Source organism: Pelodiscus sinensis, chromosome 16 (assembly GCF_049634645.1).
Source record: "Pelodiscus sinensis isolate JC-2024 chromosome 16, ASM4963464v1, whole genome shotgun sequence".
Taxonomy (NCBI): Eukaryota; Metazoa; Chordata; order Testudines; family Trionychidae; genus Pelodiscus; species Pelodiscus sinensis.
Genome location: NC_134726.1, coordinates 38,648,204 through 38,669,384, shown reverse-complemented (window position 1 = coordinate 38,669,384; position 21,181 = coordinate 38,648,204). Strand labels below are relative to the sequence as shown.

Sequence of the window (21,181 nt, the reverse complement as noted above, 5' to 3'; positions counted from 1 at the left end):
CCCTGATTTCATGGTGCAAGTCGAGAGGCTGGGGAAGTGCCAGAGGGATTCCAATCAAACAGGACTACTTCCAAAAGCATGCTGCAGCTCTGTCAATATATACATTTTATTTACAACCTGCCCCTGGGCTGTGACCTATAGACATGCACGTAGAGTAATCGCATCACGTAGCAATGGGACCGGCTGGGTGTTGGCTGCATGTACTAGGTTCAACGGAAAAGAACGTTGGTGACTCAGTTACAGTTGATTGTGTCTGAAATGGCAACGCTAAGTCTGTGCAACTGATTTAAATAAACTGCCTCCAAAATGAGGAAATGATTCTTGTTCCTCTGTGCCCCTTTCAAAATGGTTCATTACAGCTTCTCCGCCTCTCCGTACACAAACTGCTCGAGGCTTTCCCTGCACCGTCCACACTGCAGAGGGCCTATGGGAACGCACTTGAGTGGCTCCATCTCCACCTTCCGTGCCCTGAAAGGGGCTGGGCCAATGCCTCAGGGCAGGGCACTAACTACCGTGCGCTCTGGTCCCAGTGAGAAGTGCTGGCTACCTCACTGCCCCTCAAGGTGGGGGGTGAGCGAAAAGGGGCAGTTTCCTTTCACCCTAAGGAAACGTTACTTGCAATTTTTTATTCTAACAAAAAACCCAGGAGCATCCAAGGTAGAGTCCATGTCTCGCTCCTCTAACCCTGCTCTAGTCACGCCACTGCCAGTTCCAAACCACTTGTCTGTCGGAAGGGATCCTTTAAGAGCAGACCTCTAGCTATCCATCCTTCAGGGGTAGCATTGCTACAGCCAACAGACAATTCGTATGCAACCCCAACAGCTGGAGGGCTTATTCAAGAGTGCCTCCCTGCCCCAACTAGGAGGTAAAAATCAAGTACAAGCTGCCAGAAGATGTTTGCTGATCCTCTCTGATTTGAGCAAGATACAGTGTCACAAGGGCAACCTCCAACTGCTTCCATTTCACCTGGAAACAGTAATGGGAGGTGTACTGCTAACCGACAGCCCTGGAGAGTGAAGGCCTCTCCGTCCTCAAAGGCACTGCAGGGTCTGTTCCCCTCAGGGATGCTCTGTAGCAGCAAGAGGAATTCAGTCTCCATGGCCCATCCAGCCCCTTGCCTCTGAAATTGAACAAGGAGACCAAGTAGTGCCAGATGTGATGGATGCTTGTGGGTCTGGCTGTGCATCCAATAGGATTTGGACTGAGCACATCTGCCTATTTCATACAGGCCCTGAACATCCATCTGCCTATAAACTCCTTCCAGGCGCTAACTACCTGAGCTGGATCTAAACCACACTATGGAGGTGAAAGGCACTGCGTCCCACTCCCCCCCAGCCTGGGCCACCCCGCACCCCTCTCTATTGAAGATTACTTCCGTTTTGCCTGGTTGGAAGCTGAAGGCTGTTCTCATTCCAGGCTGAATGCTGCTTCTGCTGAAGATTCAGCCATCGTCTCTCAGAGCGGGGGAGGGTCAGTTACAAACACATACTCTAGTTCGGATGCTTGCCATGAGAAGCCCTGCGATGAGCAAAGGTCCCTTCTTTCCAAAGCGCACGTCATCCCAACACGCTATCGTTGAATGCGAGGCAGACGACTGCTTTCTGGTGGCCACTGTATTCCCTCTTGATCTCGCCTGTCTCCACACACCAAAGCCTGGCCAAGTTATCTGAGGAGGCTGGAAGGGAAATTGACCATATGGACATTTCATTGGGCCTGTTTTTTCTTGCCAACTGCCTTGGGGCTTTGTACTGCAGGGTAACATACAGATTGGAATACTGGTAGGAAATGCTTTGAAAATACCAAAATGGCCATGCACATTTCAGGCTAATTCCTCATCACATGGAAAAGCAATGCACATTGGGCTCCTCTAAACAAGGTGAAGGAGGCAATATCTTTTCTTGCACCAGCTTCTGTTGGGGAGAGAAAAGTTTTCCTTCAGGTCTGAAGGAAGTCAGGTCCAGACCTGAAGAGGAGCTTTGTGTAAGCCGGAAAGCTTGTCTCTTTCACCAACAGATGCAGATCCGATAACAATATTACCTCACCCAACTTGTATCTCAAAATATCTGGGGACCAACGTAGCTCCAGCACCAGAGCAAACATCAGGCTCATGTCTGATTAAAACAAGATGCAATAGGTTTGATACTTAAAGAGTTTAAAATAGCTCAGGGACTCGGCCAACTACAGATGTAGCAGAAGAGCGCATCAGTGATGGATAGTATGCTTTCTGTGACGAGGGAAGGAAGGGATCCTCTCTTCTCCTGTACCAGATTCGTTTGGCATGACCGGGGGAAGTCTGCTGCTTTTGAGGCATTGAGATCTCTGGCTGCAGGGGTCACCAAATCCTGTGATGCTACACAGGCCTCCCTGCAAGGGGCTGTGTCTAGACTGGCAAGTTTTTCCGCAAAAGCATTTGTTTTTGCAGAAAAACTTGCCAGCTGTCTACACTGGCCGCTTGAATTTCCGCAAGAACACTTGACTTCCTACTGTCTGAAATCAGTGCTGCTTGCGGAAATACTATGCTGCTCCCGTTCGGGCAAAAGTCCCTTTTGCGCAAAAGGGCCAGTGTAGACAACTCAGATTTGTTTTGCGCAAAAGCGCGTCTAGATTGGCACGGACACTTTTCCGCAAAAAGTGCTTTTGCAGAAAAGCATCCGTGCCAATCTAGACGCTCTTTTCCGCAAATGCTTTTAACGGAAAACTTTTCCGTTAAAAGCATTTGCGGAAAATCATGCCAATCTAGACGTAGCCAGGGAGTTTTTGGGCTAGCAGCCCAGGGACTCATCTTACCAGTGACGATATACTGCGAGTCTCCAGAAAATGCACAGTCCCACATCCAGCCACGGGAGGTTTCTCCTGGATTGTTGCTCTTAATGCTCAGCTCGGTCATTAGAGAGAAGTTTGAAGTCCTCCAGATCTTACATGTCTGGTCTGCAGAACAGGTAGCTAAGAGCCTAGGAAAGAAAGAGGGAAGACACACACGAATATAGTTACGATTTGGTGCCATGCTTCTAAGTGACTCACTGAGCTGGTTCTGGACTGGCAGTAAATTGATGAACAAGCTGTATGCTGAATACACCATATACTGGAGTCGTCAGACTGTTTCCCCAACCCAGCGTTAGAGACCACTTGCAATCTGCCCTAGTTAATGAAAGGTAAATGGGGCAGATAAAGAGACTTTCACTTTACGAGGCCAGCAGATCAGACCTTTGGTGTAAATGCAGCACGGGTTCTTCACCACACTTCCCAGAGTGCTCCTGACATCGGCAAGCAAAACCAGGGAAATAAGTGAGCATGGCCCAGCTAATAACAGAACTGCCTCCTATTCTGATCCACTTTCTGTCTCAGGCAGCTGCAATGCTGCTACGGAGCCAGCATTATGTCAATGGCTGGGGGGACAGACAGTCCCCAGGTGCCTGACTTGAAAGGATACTTTTGTTTTAGCCACTAGTAAACAACTAAGCTGGCAAGTCACTCACGTGGAATCGGGGCTGAACTTGCATTGAAGTGCATAGCGGTTGTGTGCTGGAATTTTGGTCTTGGGGATTAGCTGAGTTACCTCCTCTCCAATGCCACCTGTTAAATTCCAAACATAACAGTTGCCCTACGAAGAGAAAAAGACATTATTGCTGCAAGGGATGAGGAGAGATTTGAGCACCTCCCCTTTGATCTTTATAGCCAAGTACACACTCCCTCCTGCCCCGTGAGCTTTGCACCTCAGAGGCATGCACAGAAGCAAAGTGTCCATGTGCAAAGGCAGGGCAGCTTCTAATGCATTGCTGCAGCAGTGACAATTCATGTTGTAGGGTCAGGATTTACTGCCGTGGTGTCCTGACGCATCTTCCGCTCCGTCCATGAGGATAGCCAGAAGGCTGCTTGCACGTGTGCTCAATGAAGTGTGCCGTGTTGACTTGCACAATTGACACAGCAGACCCAGAGAGAAGCCCCCAAAGACCACAAATCAGATAAGGATCGGTGGTGCCAGCCAGGTTTATTGTTAAGTGATCTACAGTCAGAGCTGTCGGTAGACTCTACCGAACCACTAGACAGATGTACCCCATAACAATGGAATGACTCAATCAGTGGGAGGTCCCACTGCCCCAGGCCAGAGAAAGACTGTTCCCCCAAGACGCCACTTTATATACCGGTACCAACAAGTTACACATCACTGCTGACATGTCAGGTTACCACCCTCTGATGCTACTTAGATACCACCCATTACCCGGTACCTCGTGGCTTGGTTAGATCATCTCTAGCCATCATGCTGTCATTTTAGACCCTTTCCTGAACCTAGGTCGGTGTTTGCGGGGAGTGGGTACCAAGGTCTTTTTTAATGAGCTGGTGGTACCATCCTTTTGGAATGTGCTTTCAACTTATGACCAATGCCAATTGCTGTTCTGCACCTGGGCCTCTTACCAATTAGCATTTTGCACTCTCAGCCCTGTTCGTGCCAAGCTCTGTAAGCAGGGGCCTGCCTCTTGCTTACCACTTAGTTTTGCTTTATGTTTGCCAAGTGCTGGCCACTGTTAGCCAGGCCTCAGGCCTCATACCAGGCCTGTGCTACATGGGCTTTTATTTCAGGCCCTCCTCTTACTACAATTCACATTCCCTTTCTCCAGCTGTACTTACCGAACTATTGACAGCTGCCATGTAACTGGCATCTGGGTCAATGTGAACTGAATTGACAGAAACTTCAGGCTCCGGAATCAGTTGTTCATTGTGATCCGTTTTCAGGTCCCAGATGTGAATAGCACCACTCTGATCACCCACAATGAGTTCAGCCTGCAATGCCAGAAGCAAACACATTCTCCATAATGCTAAGAAACATCAACTGGGGCAAATGTCTGGGTGTATCACACCTGAGAAAAAGTGCACCAAATGCTGCTGTCACCCTCATTTAAGAAGTCTAGATTTTTCTGTTCTATCCACCTATTCATTAATATGGCAATCCTTTAGATCTCTGTCTTGCTGTACAAGTGTTAACTAGTTAATCCTCACTGCAGGCTGCGAGCTAGAGAAGTATCCTCATTTTACAGATGAGAAACTGAGGCAGAAAGGTTAAGGCCTACATTTTAATAAATGTCTATTAATTTCCTGTACCCACCTACAGACATCCGGAGCCTGATTTGGAGAAGCACCAAGCACCTACAACTATAGCTGAAGTCTGCTTCAGCACCTTCAAAAATATCAGGCTCTAGAGGTAGAAGTGGGCACTGAAAATGGAAGCATTCAAACTTAGTGAATATTTTTCAAACTGTAGGCTGACATGATTTTCTCTGGGTCACAAGTTACAATGGCCTGGCCTAAACTACATCGGAGGGTCGAAGTAAGATAATGCAACTCCAGCTGTGTAAATTACGTAGCTGAAGTTGATGTATCTGCTTGTGAGGGGCAGGAGTAACTGAAAGCAAGGTCAGGGTTGGGTTGTGCCAGGAAAATGGGATTGCTTCTCAGAAAGCCATACAGAAAAGAGACAGAATCACCAGGCAGGTGAAAGGGGCTGGCTGGGGGCACATTCCCCCCCAGCCAGGATTGCCCCAGCCCCAAGCCTCCCACCCCTCAGGTGCCATATAGGGGGAACTGAAGCTCCCGCTTCACCCCCAATTTGTATGGGAACATTGCTGACTGTTCCTCTCCACCAGGAAGCAAGGAGAAAGTGCACTTGCTTCATTCCTCATGCTGGCTGGGAAGCACAGGGGGCAGATGAACCTGGACCTGCCCCAGCTGGGTACATGCACCTCTCCCCCAGTGGTGCCCACGAGACCTGCAGCAGCCCTGGAGAGGCGCTTCTCACCAGGCTCCATGCTGTGGTGGTGAGAAAGCTGGGTTAGACCTCTCTGCCCACGGTAGCCTGCAGACTGTATCTGCACGGTATCTCCAGCCCCATCCCAGAGCAACCATTTAAATGAAGCCTGGACATTTTCATCGAGTTAAGGAGCCGAGCAATGTCAGGTAAATCTTCTAGTTGCTTATATAACAATCATTCAGGATGGTGCTCATTCTGTAATGCCATCTGGTGCTCAGGGAAGCACTGAATACAATCATAAAAGTAACTCATCTACCATACTCACAAAAATTCACTCTTCATGGAGGTACGGGTCATTATCTGCTTCATCTTTGACTCTGAACAACTTATGTAACAGCAGTGATTGGAAATCAAGACTAGTAGGTTCTAATCCTGTCTCTGCCTTGGATTAGCTTTGTGGCCTTCAACAAATCACCTTACTTCTCTGCCTCAGAGTCTGCCTACACGAAACATGCTACAATAGCTCAGCTGTGCCATTGTAGTATTTCAAGGCAGACCTTACCTATACCAGCCGGAGGGGTTCTCTCATCCATGTAGGTACTCCTCCTTACAGAGAAGCCATAGCTAGACTGATGGAAACATTCTTCTGTCAACCTAGCACTATCTACACAAGGACTGAATACCACTCAGGGGTGTGGATTTTTCACACCTGTTACCACCACAGTTAAACTAATCTAATTTTCTAGAGTATACTGATCATGAATAGGAACTGCTAAGAAGAGTTTTTACTTACCTGGAGAGGAAAGGGTTAAGCAAGTCTGGTGATGCACCTGAGGGAGAGGGCTTTAGACATTCAGCCAAAAAAATGCAGATAGGAATTTCAAATCAAAAGAGGGTTTTTTTCTCTCTCTCTTTTTTTTTTTTTTAAATCAGAACAGTTTCCCCAAGGAGCAGGAGAGACGGGCTCTCCCAGGAACGGACTCCTTGAAATGTGTAAGTAGGGAAAAATGTAGATAAGTCTGTCAGGTTTTATTGTTTTCCTTGTTTGGGGGTTTGGAAATCATTTCTGAGCTGGTTAATTGTTTTTCTCTTTTGTAACTAAGGATTACAGCCCAGGGATTCTTCCAGAGTCTACTTCATGGCTTTTAACACCCAGTCATTTACTATGCTTGTAACCAGTCAAAAGGAAAACCTGTGTCCTTTTAAAATTCTGGGTTCTCAAAACGATCTCACGCTGCTGCTCACCAAGTCACGGCTCAGTTCCCCAACCTGGCACTTCAAGTGTAGATATGGAGGCTGGCTAGCAGAATAAACTCTGTACGAACCGGTCTCTAACTCCCAGAGACAAACTTGTCTTTCTTTTGGGTCTCAGGGAAACTGAGACCAGACAATCGGTTTGCTGCCACCATCGAGTGTAAATAAAAAAATATAAAATAAGCCCTTATCCAGGGAAGAGGTCACTTGAATCCTCCTCCCTGAGGCAAAACTCTCCCCCTACCCCAACCTCCGTTTTGCTTGGAGTTGGGAAAACAAACAGAGGTAATCCACAGAGAACAGTGGGGCTCTGCTTCTCCTAGGTAATGTAGGCATGTAGGTTTAAGGACACAAAAACCAACCAATACCAGTTAATCAAAACAAAAAGAAAACACTTTTATTATCAAAACAAGACGACTTTTGCAAGCATAGTAAATGACTGGGTGTTAAAAGTCATGGAGTAGAAGACCTTGTTGAGACTAATTACCTGACTCTCACAATGAGGAAAACCCTGACTTTATAAACAGAGAAAATATTGTCATATACAAAAGCATTTACTATAATACTACCAGCATAAAATGATATAGCACATCAGAATTTAAACAAGGAAAAGAATATTTGTGAAACATTCCTTGATCAAGAATAAATCTGGTCAGTGCAAAAGAGACTGTGTTTACCTGGTTAGGATGCAAGCAGACACAATTAATAGGAGCATTGACTTGGAAAATGCGTTGGCACTGAAGGTTACGTGACCTGGCGACAAAACAAACACAAAAAAGAAAAGTCAGATGAGATGAGTTTACACTAAGATCTTCCATTTCTTTGATTTGCTTTGTGGCCTTAAACAAGTCACCTTACTTCAGGTGTAGACAAACCTAAGAACCAAACACTGCAACTGTGTTTGCCCACAGCTGCTGCTTGACTGCACATGCCACTCCTACCCAACAACTTTGAAGAGGCAGTGGAGAATCCCATTACCAATGGAAACTTCAGAAGGGATGTTAGGGAGACAGAATGTAATTATTGTGACATGGGATGTGAAAGTGTACACAGTTAACCGATGAGCCTGGGCTCATCAGTTATCCCTCCCGGTACACGCAGGGAGCTAGCTTAAAAGACTTTCAATATAACCCAGAGGAGGAGGAGGTCCTCTGTATCCTTACATTTTGGAGACATCTTGGGAAGCAGAGATGTACTCATGAAAAACTCAATCCTAGTTCTTATGAAGCCAGCTACTTCTGCCAGACTAAACCTAGGGGGCAAAGCCTACTTTATTAGATAGGAAAGGAACTATTTGTAAGTACAGACCCAGGCTCAGGCTTTATGCTTCTGTATTGTAACCTTGTGTTTCCGATACACTCTCGTTTCCAGTTAAATCTTTATTGTTCCTTACCTAACCCTACTTTTGTTTTACTGTAAGTGCTGTGTGGTTTCCAGGAGCAGTAGTTTAAGGTAGAACTGGTAAACTAGGGCACACTGCTCCTTTGGGGACAGAGGATCTGGGATTTCTTGGGTAGCCCATGTCAGGGGCTAGAAAGCCCAGTAAAATGATTCAAAGGAACTCAGGGACTGGTGTGTGCCTACAGTTAACCCGCACGATATGGCCCAGAGGACAGTGCTCAGATCACTGAAATGCTGGTGGTGTGAGGGAGCCGATGCCCCGCCAGGCACAGCTAAGACACCCTCATGCCAAGGGCAGAGGGTAACTCGCAGTCAGAGCCCGAAGGACAGATACAGTTACCGGAACTGGAATTCGCCCAGAACCCTAGGGTTTACACTCTACTCGTTACGGGGCTCTGGAAGCTGGCCAGGATCTTGGTTTTACCTCTCTTCCAAATAAGGTACCTCCAGCATCCCCTGCAAGCATCACTGCTGCTTCAATATCCATTCTGGGGAAAGACTGCTTCCCTCCTGAACCCCCAGAACATGTAGCACCTGGCATTTCCCTGGAGAGCTCCCATCCGAGTGCTGAGCAGTGTTAGCTTTGCTTTGCCTAGGAGATTTCACCAGCTCAAAGCCCAAGGAGGCTTAAGGAACCAGCAGCTCTCCTAGGAGTTTTGTCCCAAGTGGCCCAGCACAGAGCAGTTACCTCAGGTCCCATATCCTAGCCATACAGTCTTCTCCTCCCGTGTACATCCAACGTCCATCTTCGTGGAATCCAACCGAAGTGATATTCTTACTTACACCATCGTAATTAATGACAGGGTTGGGGTTATTAGAATTCAGATCATACATGCGAATGTGCTGGTAACCTGGGCGACAGAAACGTGAACGCTAATGGTCAGAAGCCAAACATACAGAGTGATTATCAGAAAACCCTGCTGAAGCCGTATTCTACAACCCCTGTGCTTTAAACCATGTTAAAGGCAAAGTTCACCATTTCACTCAGCTCAGCAGAGTCTACGAGTCCAAAAGTGCACGTACACTTCTCACGGGGGTTATAGTGAGACAGGCTCGTGAGAGAGAGTTAGATGACAGTTGGCATTTCTGAGTCTATTACTGGTAGCAACCAATAATGAAAATTGAACGATGTGCACTAGAGCTAAATGACAACAGGGATAGTGGAGAGCACCAACACCAGACGCTGTACTACGATTTCCACTCAGCAGGCATGAGAAAGGGGAGCAGGAGGGGAAAGCCCCTTAGCAAGACTCACCTGCAGCAGCAATCATGCTGCGGTCTGGGGTGATCTCCAGAGCATTTACTTGCTAGTAACACTGGTTAAGGTTAACACAGAGAGGAATTAGCTCTTACGCAGAACAAAGGTGTTATGTTAAAGTCACACTGCCCTTAGAAAAATGAGGTTAGCACGGACTTTATAACCAGCAGACCTTTCTTTAGGGACTACCCATTTTGGAAAAGGGCTATTTGAACACACTACCATGTGTCAGAAATTTTCAAAACAGAATTCTCTTCAGACATTTAGTCTGACACTGACTTGGTTTCAAACATGTTTCTTTAAAGAGTTGGTCACAAAAGAGAGTCAGCACCTGACTTGGATGTAGCATAGATCTCTTCCCTCCACCCCCAAGATGTTAGTGCAACTTGATTTCAGCTCAACATGCTTCGCTGTTTAAAAACAACACCATACTCTGACCACTATGCTCTACTTTTACCAGTTACCTGTTTAAATTCTGGATTTCCATTTAATGTGGATAGCATTAAAATGAGATCAAGTATAGTCAGAAGCAGTAAACTAGCTCTTCATTTTGCCCCCAAATCTGTCAGAAAGTGTTGAGGAGTTACAAAGGTTTGTAGAGAAGGCCAAACATGCAGCTCATCCATGGGCCTCTTTCTTTCTCCTGCTTATTAAATGTATTTGTGTATGCGGTGGGATCAGGGAGGCTACTCTTCATTGATTACTAAGCCCTTTTCCCACCATGCTATACATTCATGCCTCATTTTTGCCCTTAGTCAACAACTAGTATTTATTTGCCCTTCTCTGTTTTTACTGAAGCAAAAAGCAGCACAGTTGGGTTTGGTTTGCTTTCTTCCTCATCCATGGAGTAACAATGTATGATGCCACCAGGCATTTGTACTATTGTAGGAACAGTTATGTTTTAGTTTACTGACTTTGTCTGATCATGAGGGTGGAGAAACTTGCTCAGTATCTGTAGGTTATACACATTTTTTTCTTCTCTGTTTTATAAAGCAAGCATATACATAGATAAGGAAAAATTCTGTGTTCCTCTTGAATCCCCTGCCCACCAAACTAAAGAATAACAGTGTTACAGAGGTTACTGTCTCATCCTATTTTGGCTCTCCATGTATGGGGAGTGCGGAGTATCACACTCCCCTGCCCAAACTGACTGCTGTTTTAGAAAGTGCCTCACACAAGACACGCAAAGTCTGCCTCTGGTATGGCCACATCCTAGCACTTCAGACAGCACGCCAGGAGTGTGTACTGAGTGCCCAGAAAGATACACAGATAGCAAAGCCATTTACTGAATGGAAAGGCCATTGATGGTTTCCCAGCCTTAAAAAGCATCTAGCAACTCACTGAAGTCTGGTGGAAGTTCAGGTCAAGTGTCTGAAATAGGGACCATTTCAGAGTCAGCCCGTAATACAGAGGTGCACAGCGGCTCTCTAAAGAGACGGGATGCTAAATACAGAGGTGCACAGCGGCTCTCTAAAGAGACGGGATGCTAAATACGGAGGTTTGCTTAGAAAGGGTGGTGGGAAGCCTAGCCAAGGCAGTGCGAGAAAAGCTTCCAACAGCCCTTGTGCCCACTCCACAGGGCGCACAGTTGAAGCATCCCGCTCTGAAAGGTGCGGCGCAGCGGGGTGCCAGGCAGGAAGCAGCGAGCCAGCAGGGGTGCCCTGGCTGGGGGAGGATACAGAGTCCTGGTGCTGGACGGTCCGGGTGCAAATGCCGCTGTGCGCCTGCCAGAATCGCACCGTGTGGTCGTAGCCCGCGGTCGCCAGGATCACCGGGTCGCTGCCCACCGTGCCCTGCGCCGTGTTCATGGCCCACACCTGTGCGGGGAAGCAGGAGGGTGGGGGTGAGAGCAGGGGGCATCCCACCCCCGCCCAATCGGAAATCCGGACCCCGCCCCCCGGTCCGGTCCAGTTCCCCCAAATCTGGTTCCCCCCCCCCGCTCCGGGTCCAGTCCGGTTCTGTTTCCCCCCCCCCGCTCCGGGTCCAGGTCCGGTCCCCCCCCCCCCGCTCCGGGTCCAGGTCCGGTTCCGTTTCCCCCCCCCGCTCCAGGTCAAGGTCCGTTTCCCCCCCCCCGCTCTGGGTCCAGGTCCGGTTCCCCCCCCCCCCGCTCCGGGTCCAGGTCCGGTTCCCCCCCCCCCGCTCCGGGTCCAGTCCGGTTGCGTTTCCCCCCCCCCCCCGCTCCAGGTCCGGTCCCCCCCCCCGCTCCGGGGCCCGATCCGGTCCCCCCCCCGCTCCGGGTCCAGGTCCGGTTACCCCCCCGCTCCGGGTCCAGGTCCGGTGTCCCCCCCCCCGCTCCGGGTCCAGGTCCGGTCCCCCCCCCGCTCCGGGGCCCGATCCGGTCCCCCCCCCGGCCACACGGGGGCGCACTCCCGGGGACCCGGCCCTGCCGCCGCGACAGGCCCATCAGCGGCGCGTCGAGGCGCCCCCGGCGCGGGGCATGCTGGGAAGGGCCCCGGGCGAGCACCCCGCTACCTGCAGGGTCCGGCAGGCGGCCCGGGCTGAGGAAGAGAGAAAGCTGCACCACGGCGCACGCGCAAAGCGAGCCACATTTCCCCCCCCTCGGCAGGAGGGGACGCGCATGCGCTAGGCGGCGGCGCGTGTCAGACGAGAGGGGCGATGCGCCTGCGCACAGGCATTCTCGGCGTCCTCTGGGACTCGAGGGGGCGCATGCGCAGAATGCAATGGCCTGTCAAAACTTCTCGAGGACGATGCCACGTGAGGGAGGTGGGGCGAGCCCAGGAGAGAAAACAAGCGGGGAGGAGGGGGGCGCGCAGGGCTTGTGCTGGGTCCACGTGCTCCCAAGAGGGGGCGCTAGAGAGAGACTCCGGCTCCGTGCGCTGCCCTTGCGGGCTGCTCGCTGCGTGGGGCAGGCGGCCCCGGGCAGGGCCTGTGCGGGGCATAATAGTGCGTGTGCGCCCTGCCGTGCAGCAAAGCGCCCAGGGCCCTGGGCCTGGCCCTGGCCGCCTGCAGCAGCAATGCAGCACAGCTCTGCAGCCAGACTCCGGGAGGGCTGCCCTGGCCGCCTGCAGCAGCAATGCAGCACAGCTCTGCAGCCAGACTCCGGGAGGGCTGCCCTGGCCGCCTGCAGCAGCAATGCAGCACAGCTCTGCAGCCAGACTCTGGGAGGGCTGCCCTGGCCGCCTGCAGCAGCAATGCAGCACAGCTCTGCAGCCAGACTCTGGGAGGGCTGCCCTGGCCGCCTGCAGCAGCGATGCAGCACAGCTCTGCAGCCAGACTCTGGGAGGGCTGCCCTGGCCGCCTGCAGCAGCGATGCAGCACAGCTCTGCAGCCAGACTCCGGGAGGGCTGCCCTGGCCGCCTGCAGCAGCAATGCAGCACAGCTCTGCAGCCAGACTCCGGGAGGGCTGCCCTGGCCGCCTGCAGCAGCAATGCAGCACAGCTCTGCAGCCAGACTCTGGGAGGGCTGCCCTGGCCGCCTGCAGCAGCAATGCAGCACAGCTCTGCAGCCAGACTCTGGGAGGGCTGCCCTGGCCGCCTGCAGCAGCAATGCAGCACAGCTCTGCAGCCAGACTCCGGGAGGGCTGCCCTGGCCGCCTGCAGCAGCGATGCAGCACAGCTCTGCAGCCAGACTCCGGGAGGGCTGCCCTGGCCGCCTGCAGCAGCAATGCAGCACAGCTCTGCAGCCAGACTCCGGGAGGGCTGCCCTGGCCGCCTGCAGCAGCAATGCAGCACAGCTCTGCAGCCAGACTCCGGGAGGGCTGCCCTGGTCGCCTGCAGCAGCAATGCAGCACAGCGCTGCAGCCAGACTCTGGGAGGGCTGCCCTGGCCGCCTGCAGCAGCAATGCAGCACAGCTCTGCAGCCAGACTCCGGGAGGGCTGCCCTGGCCGCCTGCAGCAGCGATGCAGCACAGCTCTGCAGCCAGACTCTGGGAGGGCTGCCCTGGCCGCCTGCAGCAGCGATGCAGCACAGCTCTGCAGCCAGACTCCGGGAGGGCTGCCCTGGCCGCCTGCAGCAGCGATGCAGCACAGCTCTGCAGCCAGACTCCGGGAGGGCTGCCCTGGCCGCCTGCAGCAGCGATGCAGCACAGCTCTGCAGCCAGACTCCGGGAGGGCTGCCCTGGCCGCCTGCAGCAGCGATGCAGCACAGCTCTGCAGCCAGACTCTGGGAGGGCTGCCCTGGCAGTGCCAGGCCCCTGTTCATAATGCCCAATGCTCCACAGGGCTCTGTCTGCCAGCTCCCTGCGGCTGGCACCTTGCCTAGATACATGGACCCGCAGAAGATTAGGGTGGGGAGAGACCTCAGGAGGTCATCTAGTCCAACCCCTGCTCAAAGCAGGATCGACCCCAGCTAAATCATCCCAGCCAGAGATTTTTCAGTCACATGCTCTGGCCATAAGGGCTCTGTAGCCAAAAGGTCTAGAAATGTCCCTTTCCTAAATGGAAGCGTGGGCCATTATTGACGTGTTATTTGTGTCCCCTTAGCCAGCCCTGGGCCAGGACTCCGCTGGGCTAGGTGCTGTACTGACAGGGAACAAAAAGACCGCCCCGCCCCCAAGTGCTTCCAAGTGTCTTATAAGTAGAGCCCTTCAAATCTGTGAGGACCCACTTCGTACCTGCCGCTGCAGTTCTGGATATCCGTGGACCATCTTTCCGGACAGCAGCTGGGATACTGAGATAAAAGAGCCAGGTGGGCAGCTGTGAGGGGCCGCAGCGCACGATGCCACGTGAGGGAGGTGGGGCGAGCCCAGGAGAGAAAACAAGCGGGGAGGAGGGGGAGTGGCAGTGGTCTGGGGAGCAAGGACACAGGCCAGGGGCTGCTCCACAGGTCACTGTGCAGCTGTTACCAATGGCGCTGGAACAGGGGCCGGGGTGCTTGCTCCACCCCCACCCCTCCCACCACTTCTACTGGCCTTGCCCAGGCCAGCAGGGGAGCCTGGACAGCGGTGACAGACCCTCCCCTGCCCTCAGTGTCAGGGGAGGAGGATTGAGAGCAGCCCCCAGTCATGTTCACACCACTCCCCGGTTGCAGGCGGGGGGAGGGGGTGCCTCGGAGCCTCAGCCCGGCCAGGGTCAGTAGAGCTCTGCAAATCCACAGAAATCCATGGACAATTTTTGCACATCGCGCATTGGATGCGGAAATACCTTTTCCTATCCCTGCAGGACACCAGAGCGGGAGCCAGAGGGGGAGAACAAGGAATGATGAGACAGTAACAGGCAGCATGCAAGGTTGTGGTCTCTTGGCTGATCCCCTGCCTGCAGGAGTTGGGGCTTTCACAAACCTCCAGACCTCTGAAGACTCACGACACATTTGTGGGAATTCGCAAGTACCACCTTTGCCACCCCTGAGCCATGTGCAGAGTGCCTCAGTTCAGATTCTATCCAGCAGAGGGCAGTGGTGCACAGCCGGTTTGGCATGGCTCTGTCAGCTGGGGCAGGCAATCAGTTTTGATGGGGGGGGGGGCACTACAAAATTTTGGTAAAGCCCGCAGTTCTCTCTGGAGGGAGTGTGGGGTCTAGGACGGAGTGCAGGAGAGGATGTGGGGTCTGGGAGTTTGGGTTGTGATTTGGGACAGGGGCTTGGGGTGCAGGGTCCAGAGGGGGTGCAGGAGAAGATTCTGGCCTGGGGGAGGGATTGAGGAGTGTGTGCAGGGTCTGGAAGGGAGCCGTGACCTGGGGATGGGGGAGGAGTGTTACAGAGCGTTTGGGTGGTGACTTGGGGCAGAGGTTGGGATCTAGGATGGGATGGGGTACCAGAGGCAGGCTCTGGCCAGGAGGCACTTATCTAGGCAGCTCCTGACCAGCAGCTCAAAGTGTCTGGCTGCTCCATCTGCCTCTCTGTGCTAGGGGATGGGGGGAGCCTTCGTGCACTGCCACTACCCCAGGACGGATGGGAGGGAGGAAGGGAGGGGACAGCATCCCTTGAAAGCTGGTGCCCTAGGCAACTGTCCTGCTCACCGTCTCCCACTTCAGCTAAACTGAGAGCTCCTTAATGGCCAGAGACCAGGAAAGGGGAGTCCCAGACGTCGGACTGGGCCAGGCTGGTGGTGAATGAGCAAGGGCAGCAGGCAACAGCTGGGCGCCAGGCCGGGACAGAGCCGGTGGCTGGTAGTGATCAGCAGTAGCAGCAGGATACAGGGCAGCAGCCAGCACACAAGTCATGGGGCCGGCAGGACTTAGCTGAGGCGCTCCGAGGAGACCATGGCCAGAAGGACTGGGCTCTGGACAGTGGGGGGGCAGGGCTTGCTTGCCGCTAGGATAGTGATACTGAGCGGAGGCAGCTGTGTGACCGTTAGATCCCTCCCTGGGTGCCCCGGGAGGTTGCAGTAAGACGATCCCTCATGCGAGTATGGAAGTCCTGGTGGCCAGTGTATTTGTATCTGTTGTTTCTTGCCTCCCTATTGAGACCTGTGAGCGTTACTAGGGACCATCCAGGGCTGTGTCTGAGGAGCCTTGTGCATGGGGTGCCTGAGACTTGTGACATCCCAAGCACGGTGACAGGGACTTGTGCATCACGACCCACAGGGCACGAGGCCCTTTGCCGTGGGGGCCACTACGGGGCTTAAAGCATCTGCACAGAACCACAGAGTCAGGGCAGCATTAACCGAACATTGAAACTGTTTGGATAAACTGCACGGTGTTAGTAACAAAAAGGCCAAAGGGGGTTTCATGGATGTGGGCTAATACTGCCCACTTTTAATATCTGTAGTCATTTCCTTCGGCCAGGCTCACGCCCTTTGGGATGTGCTTGTTGCCAGTCCTCACGCGGTTGAGTTTTTCTAGCGCCAATGTGTGTGGAAAGCACGTTTCAAAAGCCTCAGACTGAGCTGGGGAGAGGATGGTGCGAACCGCTCACAGATGCTTCCGGCAGAGAAAGGGAGAATAAAATCCTCAGCCTCTGTGTCCCCTGTTGAGAACGATTCACTCAGCTTGCGGAACCGCGCATGCTCCTGTGTACTGAGGGCAAGTTCCCGGGGCAATCGTTACGCAGACTTCCCTGACCCACTGCCCTGCCCTGGGAAGAGATGTGCTGGTCAGTTCAAGGTGGGCATCACGCTGGTTTTGCGAAGAGTAGGAGTAGGCTGGGCCTCAGCTAAGGCCTTTTCACCTGTGGGGTGGACTAGAGCTGGAACTGACGTCTCCCGCTGGGAAACGCTGGGGCCCCATCCTACCGGCCAGACCCGCTGTAACCAAGCCAGGGGGCCCAGAGCAAGGCTATGCTGTCTCTCCTGCGCAGCGTCAGTGCTACAGGGAGTCTGTATCTCCTCCCAAAGCGTGGACACCTGCCCACCAGCTCTCGGGGCTCCTCCGGCATCCTGAGGCACCCGCACGCCCTCTCGGGCTGCTTGGCACAGGGGTGACTCTAGAGTCCTGCACTTTTGCACCCTCCTCAAAATAGCCCCCCAGATGCCCTCGTTCCTTGGCCCCCCTCTCACACCACGGGGGGCAGAGCTCTCCAGCTGCCCTTCTCTGCCCTTGTTCCGAACGTGGCGCGTCCGCTTCACTTCTAGCTTCCCAGGCCAGAGTCTGCGGCACTTCCCACACTAGGGGTGGAGGAGAGGGGCCAGAGAGGGTCTCTGGCAGGGAGAAGGCAGGCTGGGGCGGGCAGCAGGTGGTTCAGGGTTGTGGGGAGGGAGGTGGCTGGGTTCTTCCTCATGGCAGGTTGCCAAAAGCCCTGCCAGGCCCAGGTCAGCCACTCCTGCCAGTCCGGTGGCATATGAGCGGGTCTCACGTGTGCCATGTGGGAGCATAGGGGGAGCTCATGACGGGCTACACAGGACTGCCCACCCCTCCAAAGATCCGCAATGCCAGCAAAGTGAACTGGGCGCAGGGCATGTCAGAGAGAGCCTCACAGCGCCGGCTTCCACCAGTGAGCAGCAGCGCTGGGGAGGCATTTGTACCCCAAAACACCCTGATGCCTCCATACCCCCACCCCCTGCGTGCACCCTGCCTCCATACCCCCACGCCCTGCGTGCACCCTGCCTCCATACCCCCACCCCCTGCGTGCACCCTGCCTCCATACCCCCACCCCCCGCGTGCACCCTGCCTCCATACCCCCACGCCCTGCGTGCACCCTGCCTCCATACCCCCACCCCTTGCGTGCACCCTGCCTCCATACCCCCACCCAGCGTGCACCCTGCCTCCATACCCCTACCCCCTGCGTGCACCCTGCCTCCATACCCCCACCCCCCGCGTGCACCCTGCCTCCATACCCCTACCCCCTGCGTGCACCCTGCCTCCATACCCCCACCCCCTGCGTGCACCCTGCCTCCATACCCCTACCCCCTGCGTGCACCCTGCCTCCATACCCCCACCCCCTGCGTGCACCCTGCCTCCATACCCCCACCCCCGCACGCACCCTGCCTCCATACCCCTACCCCCTGCGTGCACCCTGCCTCCATACCCCCACCCCCTGCACGCACCCTGCCTCCATACCCCCACCTCCGCACGCACCCTGCCTCCATACCCCTACCCCCTGCGTGCACCCTGCCTCCATACCCCCACCCCCTGCACGCACCCTGCCTCCATACCCCCACCTCCGCACGCACCCTGCCTCCATACCCCTACCCCCTGCGTGCACCCTGCCTCCATACCCCCACCCCCTGCACGCACCCTGCCTCCATACCCCCACCTCCGCACGCACCCTGCCTCCATACCCCTACCCCCTGCGTGCACCCTGCCTCCATACCCCCACCCCCTGCGTGCACCCTGCCTCCATACCCCCACCCCCTGCGTGCACCCTGCCTCCATACCCCCACGCCCTGCGTGCACCCTGCCTCCATACCCCCACCCAGCGTGCACCCTGCCTCCATACCCCCACCCCCTGCGTGCACCCTGCCTCCATACCCCTACCCCCTGCGTGCACCCTGCCTCCATACCCCTACCCCCTGCGTGCACCCTGCCTCCATACCCCCACCCCCTGCGTGCACCCTGCCTCCATACCCCTACCCCCTGCGTGCACCCTGCCTCCATACCCCCACCCCCCTGCGTGCACCCTGCCTCCATAACCCTGCCGCCCGACCCCCCCCCCCGCACGCACCCTGCTGCCCTACCCCCACCCCCGCACGCACTGACACCCCCCGCGGCCCGCAAGCCCCAGCCGGGCGGGTGCGCGGTGCCGCAGCGGCCGGGCTGGGTCCGGGCCCTTTAAGGGCGGGGCCGGGCGCGCTGCGGGCTGATGATGCTGGAGCCGGCGCTGGAGCCGCTGCGAGTCCGCGCGCCGGCCGGGCCGCACCTGCAGGTGGGGGCGGGGCCGGGGGGCGCCGGGCGGGGGCGCAGCGGGGGGGCACTGGGAGTACTGGGGTACCAGGCAGAGGTGCGGGGGGGGGCCTGGCCCTGAGGGGGAGGGCCTAGGGGCCTGTGCGGGGAGGGGGGCGCTGGGCTGGGGTGCTGGGCAGGAGGGGGGGCGAAAGGGGGTAGAGGCACATTGGGGTTCTAGGCAGGGAGGTTCTGGGGGGCGGAGAGGTGCGGGGCAGGAGGGCCGTGGGGCGGAGGGATGCAGAGGGGTGCGGGGCAGGAGGGCTGTGGGGTGCAGAGGGGTGCTGGGCAGGAGGGCCGTGGGGCGGAGGGGTGCAGAGGGGTGCTGGGCAGGAGGGCCGTGGGGCGGAGGGGTGCTGGGCAGGAGGGCCGTGGGGCGGAGGGGTGCTGGGCAGGAGGGCTGTGGGGCGGAGGGGTGCAGAGGGGTGCTGGGCAGGAGGGCTGTGGGGCGGAGGGATGCAGAGGGGTGCTGGGCAGGAGGGCTGTGGGGCGGAGGGGTGCAGAGGGGTGCTGGGCAGGAGGACCGTGGGGCGGAGGGGTGCAGAGGGGTGCTGGGCAGGAGGGCTGTGGGGCGGAGGGATGCAGAGGGGTGCTGGGCAGGAGGGCTGTGGGGCGGAGGGGTGCAGAGGGGTGCTGGGCAGGAGGGCCGTGGGGCGGAGGGGTGCTGGGCAGGAGGGCCGTGGGGCGGAGGGGATGCAGAGGGGTGCTGGGCAGGAGGGCCGTGGGGCGGAGGGGTGCAGAGGGGTGCTGGGCAGGAGGGCTGTGGGGCGGAGGGGTGCTGGGCAGGAGGGCCGTGGGGCGGAGGGGTGCTGGGCAGGAGGGCCGTGGGGCGGAGGGGATGCAGAGGGGTGCTGGGCAGGAGGGCCGTGGGGCGGAGGGGTGCAGAGGGGTGCTGGGCAGGAGGGCTGTGGGGCGGAGGAGTGCTGGGCAGGAGGGCCGTGGGGCGGAGGGGTGCTGGGCAGGAGGGCCGTGGGGCGGAGGGGTGCAGAGGGGTGCTGGGCAGGAGGGCTGTGGGGCGGAGGGGATGCAGAGGGGTGCTGGGCAGGAGGGCCGTGGGGCGGAGGGGTGCAGAGGGGTGCTGGGCAGGAGGGCCGTGGGGCGGAGGGGTGCTGGGCAGGAGGGCCGTGGGGCGGAGGGGTGCTGGGCAGGAGGGCCGTGGGGCGGAGGGGTGCAGAGGGGTGCTGGGCAGGAGGGCCGTGGGGCAGAGGGGTGCTGGGCAGGAGGGCCGTGGGGCAGAGGGTGCTGGGCAGGAGGGCCGTGGGGCGGAGGGGATGCAGAGGGGTGCTGGGCAGGAGGGCTGTGGGGCGGAGGGGTGCTGGGCAGGAGGGCCGTGGGGCGGAGGGGTGCAGAGGGGTGCTGGGCAGGAGGGCCGTGGGGCAGAGGGGTGCTGGGCAGGAGGGCCGTGGGGCGGAGGGGATGCAGAGGGGTGCTGGGCAGGAGGGCCGTGGGGCGGAGGGGATGCAGAGGGGTGCTGGGCAGGAGGGCCGTGGGGCGGAGGGATGCAGAGGGGTGCTGGGCAGGAGGGCTGTGGGGGGCGAGTGGGGACACTGGGATGCTGGGCAGGGAGGTTCTGGGGGGCAGAGGGACACCAGGGGACTAGGTGGGAGATAGTGGGGGAGGGGCAGTGGCGCAGTGTGGGAGGCTTGGGGCGAGCAGGGAGCATGGCCCCCGTGGGGCGGGATTGCCGGTAGGCCCGTAAAGGTCTCCTGGGGAGAGAGGGGTTGCAGGTGCTGGAGGGATCAGACAGTGGGTCGATCATCCCAGCTCTGATCTCCTCGCCTTGCCCTGTGCGTGCCGGAGGGCTCCGTGCCGCGCAGGCCGGGGTCTGTAGGGGCTGTCCTAGGCTGGCAGGGCCCGGGCCGGCTTTCGGGCCGGTCTTTCAGCCTCTGCCCACGGGGAGTGGTGTTTCCAGGGCGGCGGATCAGGCCCTAGGCACCTGGCACCAGCGGAGCCGGGGGGATGGTGGCCATGGCTTAGCGAATGGTGCCAGGGTATTTTATTTGTCTGGCTTCTGCCATCCCGTTAACCAGGCAGTGTTAAAATCCGCACTTCCGGCGGGCGCTGCCTGTCTCATCACCCTGTCGCCGTCCCATGGTGCCTCGCGCACCTTGCACCTGGGCGTTGTACAACCCGGCACCCTGGCCTTGCGAGGCTGCCTCCGGCCGAGTGCCAGGTTACTGGAGGCAGGTCCCTGCAGGGATGGGTCCCCTCTGGGCCTGGCCTGTCTGCCTCTGCTAAGGCGAAATGCACTGGACTCGAGAGCGAGTGTGTGGCCTGTCTGACCCCCCCCCCCCCCACGGGCAGGCTTGG

The 21,181-nt window shown here is 56.5% G+C and overlaps 2 protein-coding genes across 12 annotated transcripts in view; one reads left to right on the top strand and one right to left on the bottom strand.

Annotated features, from left to right (window-relative positions):
* Positions 1 to 87: 87 nt before the first annotated feature.
* Positions 88 to 21,181, bottom strand: part of MLST8 (MTOR associated protein MLST8) — a 170,639-nt gene continuing 149,545 nt past the window's right edge. The window contains exons 1-9 of one of the 3 annotated variants that reach the window (XM_075899901.1): positions 12,129 to 12,286; positions 11,336 to 11,473; positions 9,654 to 9,705; positions 9,087 to 9,249; positions 7,675 to 7,750; positions 4,627 to 4,779; positions 3,477 to 3,601; positions 2,788 to 2,951; positions 88 to 1,675 (exon numbers count right to left, since the gene is read on the bottom strand). In XM_075899901.1, coding sequence (XP_075756016.1) covers positions 1,557 to 1,675; positions 2,788 to 2,951; positions 3,477 to 3,601; positions 4,627 to 4,779; positions 7,675 to 7,750; positions 9,087 to 9,249; positions 9,654 to 9,705; positions 11,336 to 11,473; positions 12,129 to 12,236 — 1,098 coding nt within the window. In that variant the 5' untranslated portion in view covers positions 12,237 to 12,286 and the 3' untranslated portion in view covers positions 88 to 1,556. Of the gene's footprint in view, positions 1,676 to 2,787; positions 2,952 to 3,476; positions 3,602 to 4,626; positions 4,780 to 7,674; positions 7,751 to 9,086; positions 9,250 to 9,653; positions 9,706 to 10,120; positions 10,219 to 11,335; positions 11,477 to 12,128; positions 12,287 to 21,181 lie in introns of those variants that run through there. The other 2 variants (XM_075899902.1, XM_075899903.1) reach the window with 2 other exon arrangements.
* The window catches only part of LOC102454494 (hexosaminidase D-like), a 36,113-nt gene continuing 28,410 nt past the window's right edge, over positions 13,479 to 21,181 (top strand). For 5 of the 9 annotated variants that reach the window (XM_075899897.1, XM_075899892.1, XM_075899896.1 and 2 more), the window contains exon 1: positions 18,716 to 18,854. The gene's annotated coding sequence lies outside the window, so the exon portion shown is untranslated. Of the gene's footprint in view, positions 14,304 to 18,715; positions 18,855 to 21,181 lie in introns of those variants that run through there. The other 4 variants (XM_075899898.1, XM_075899895.1, XM_075899891.1 and 1 more) reach the window with 3 other exon arrangements.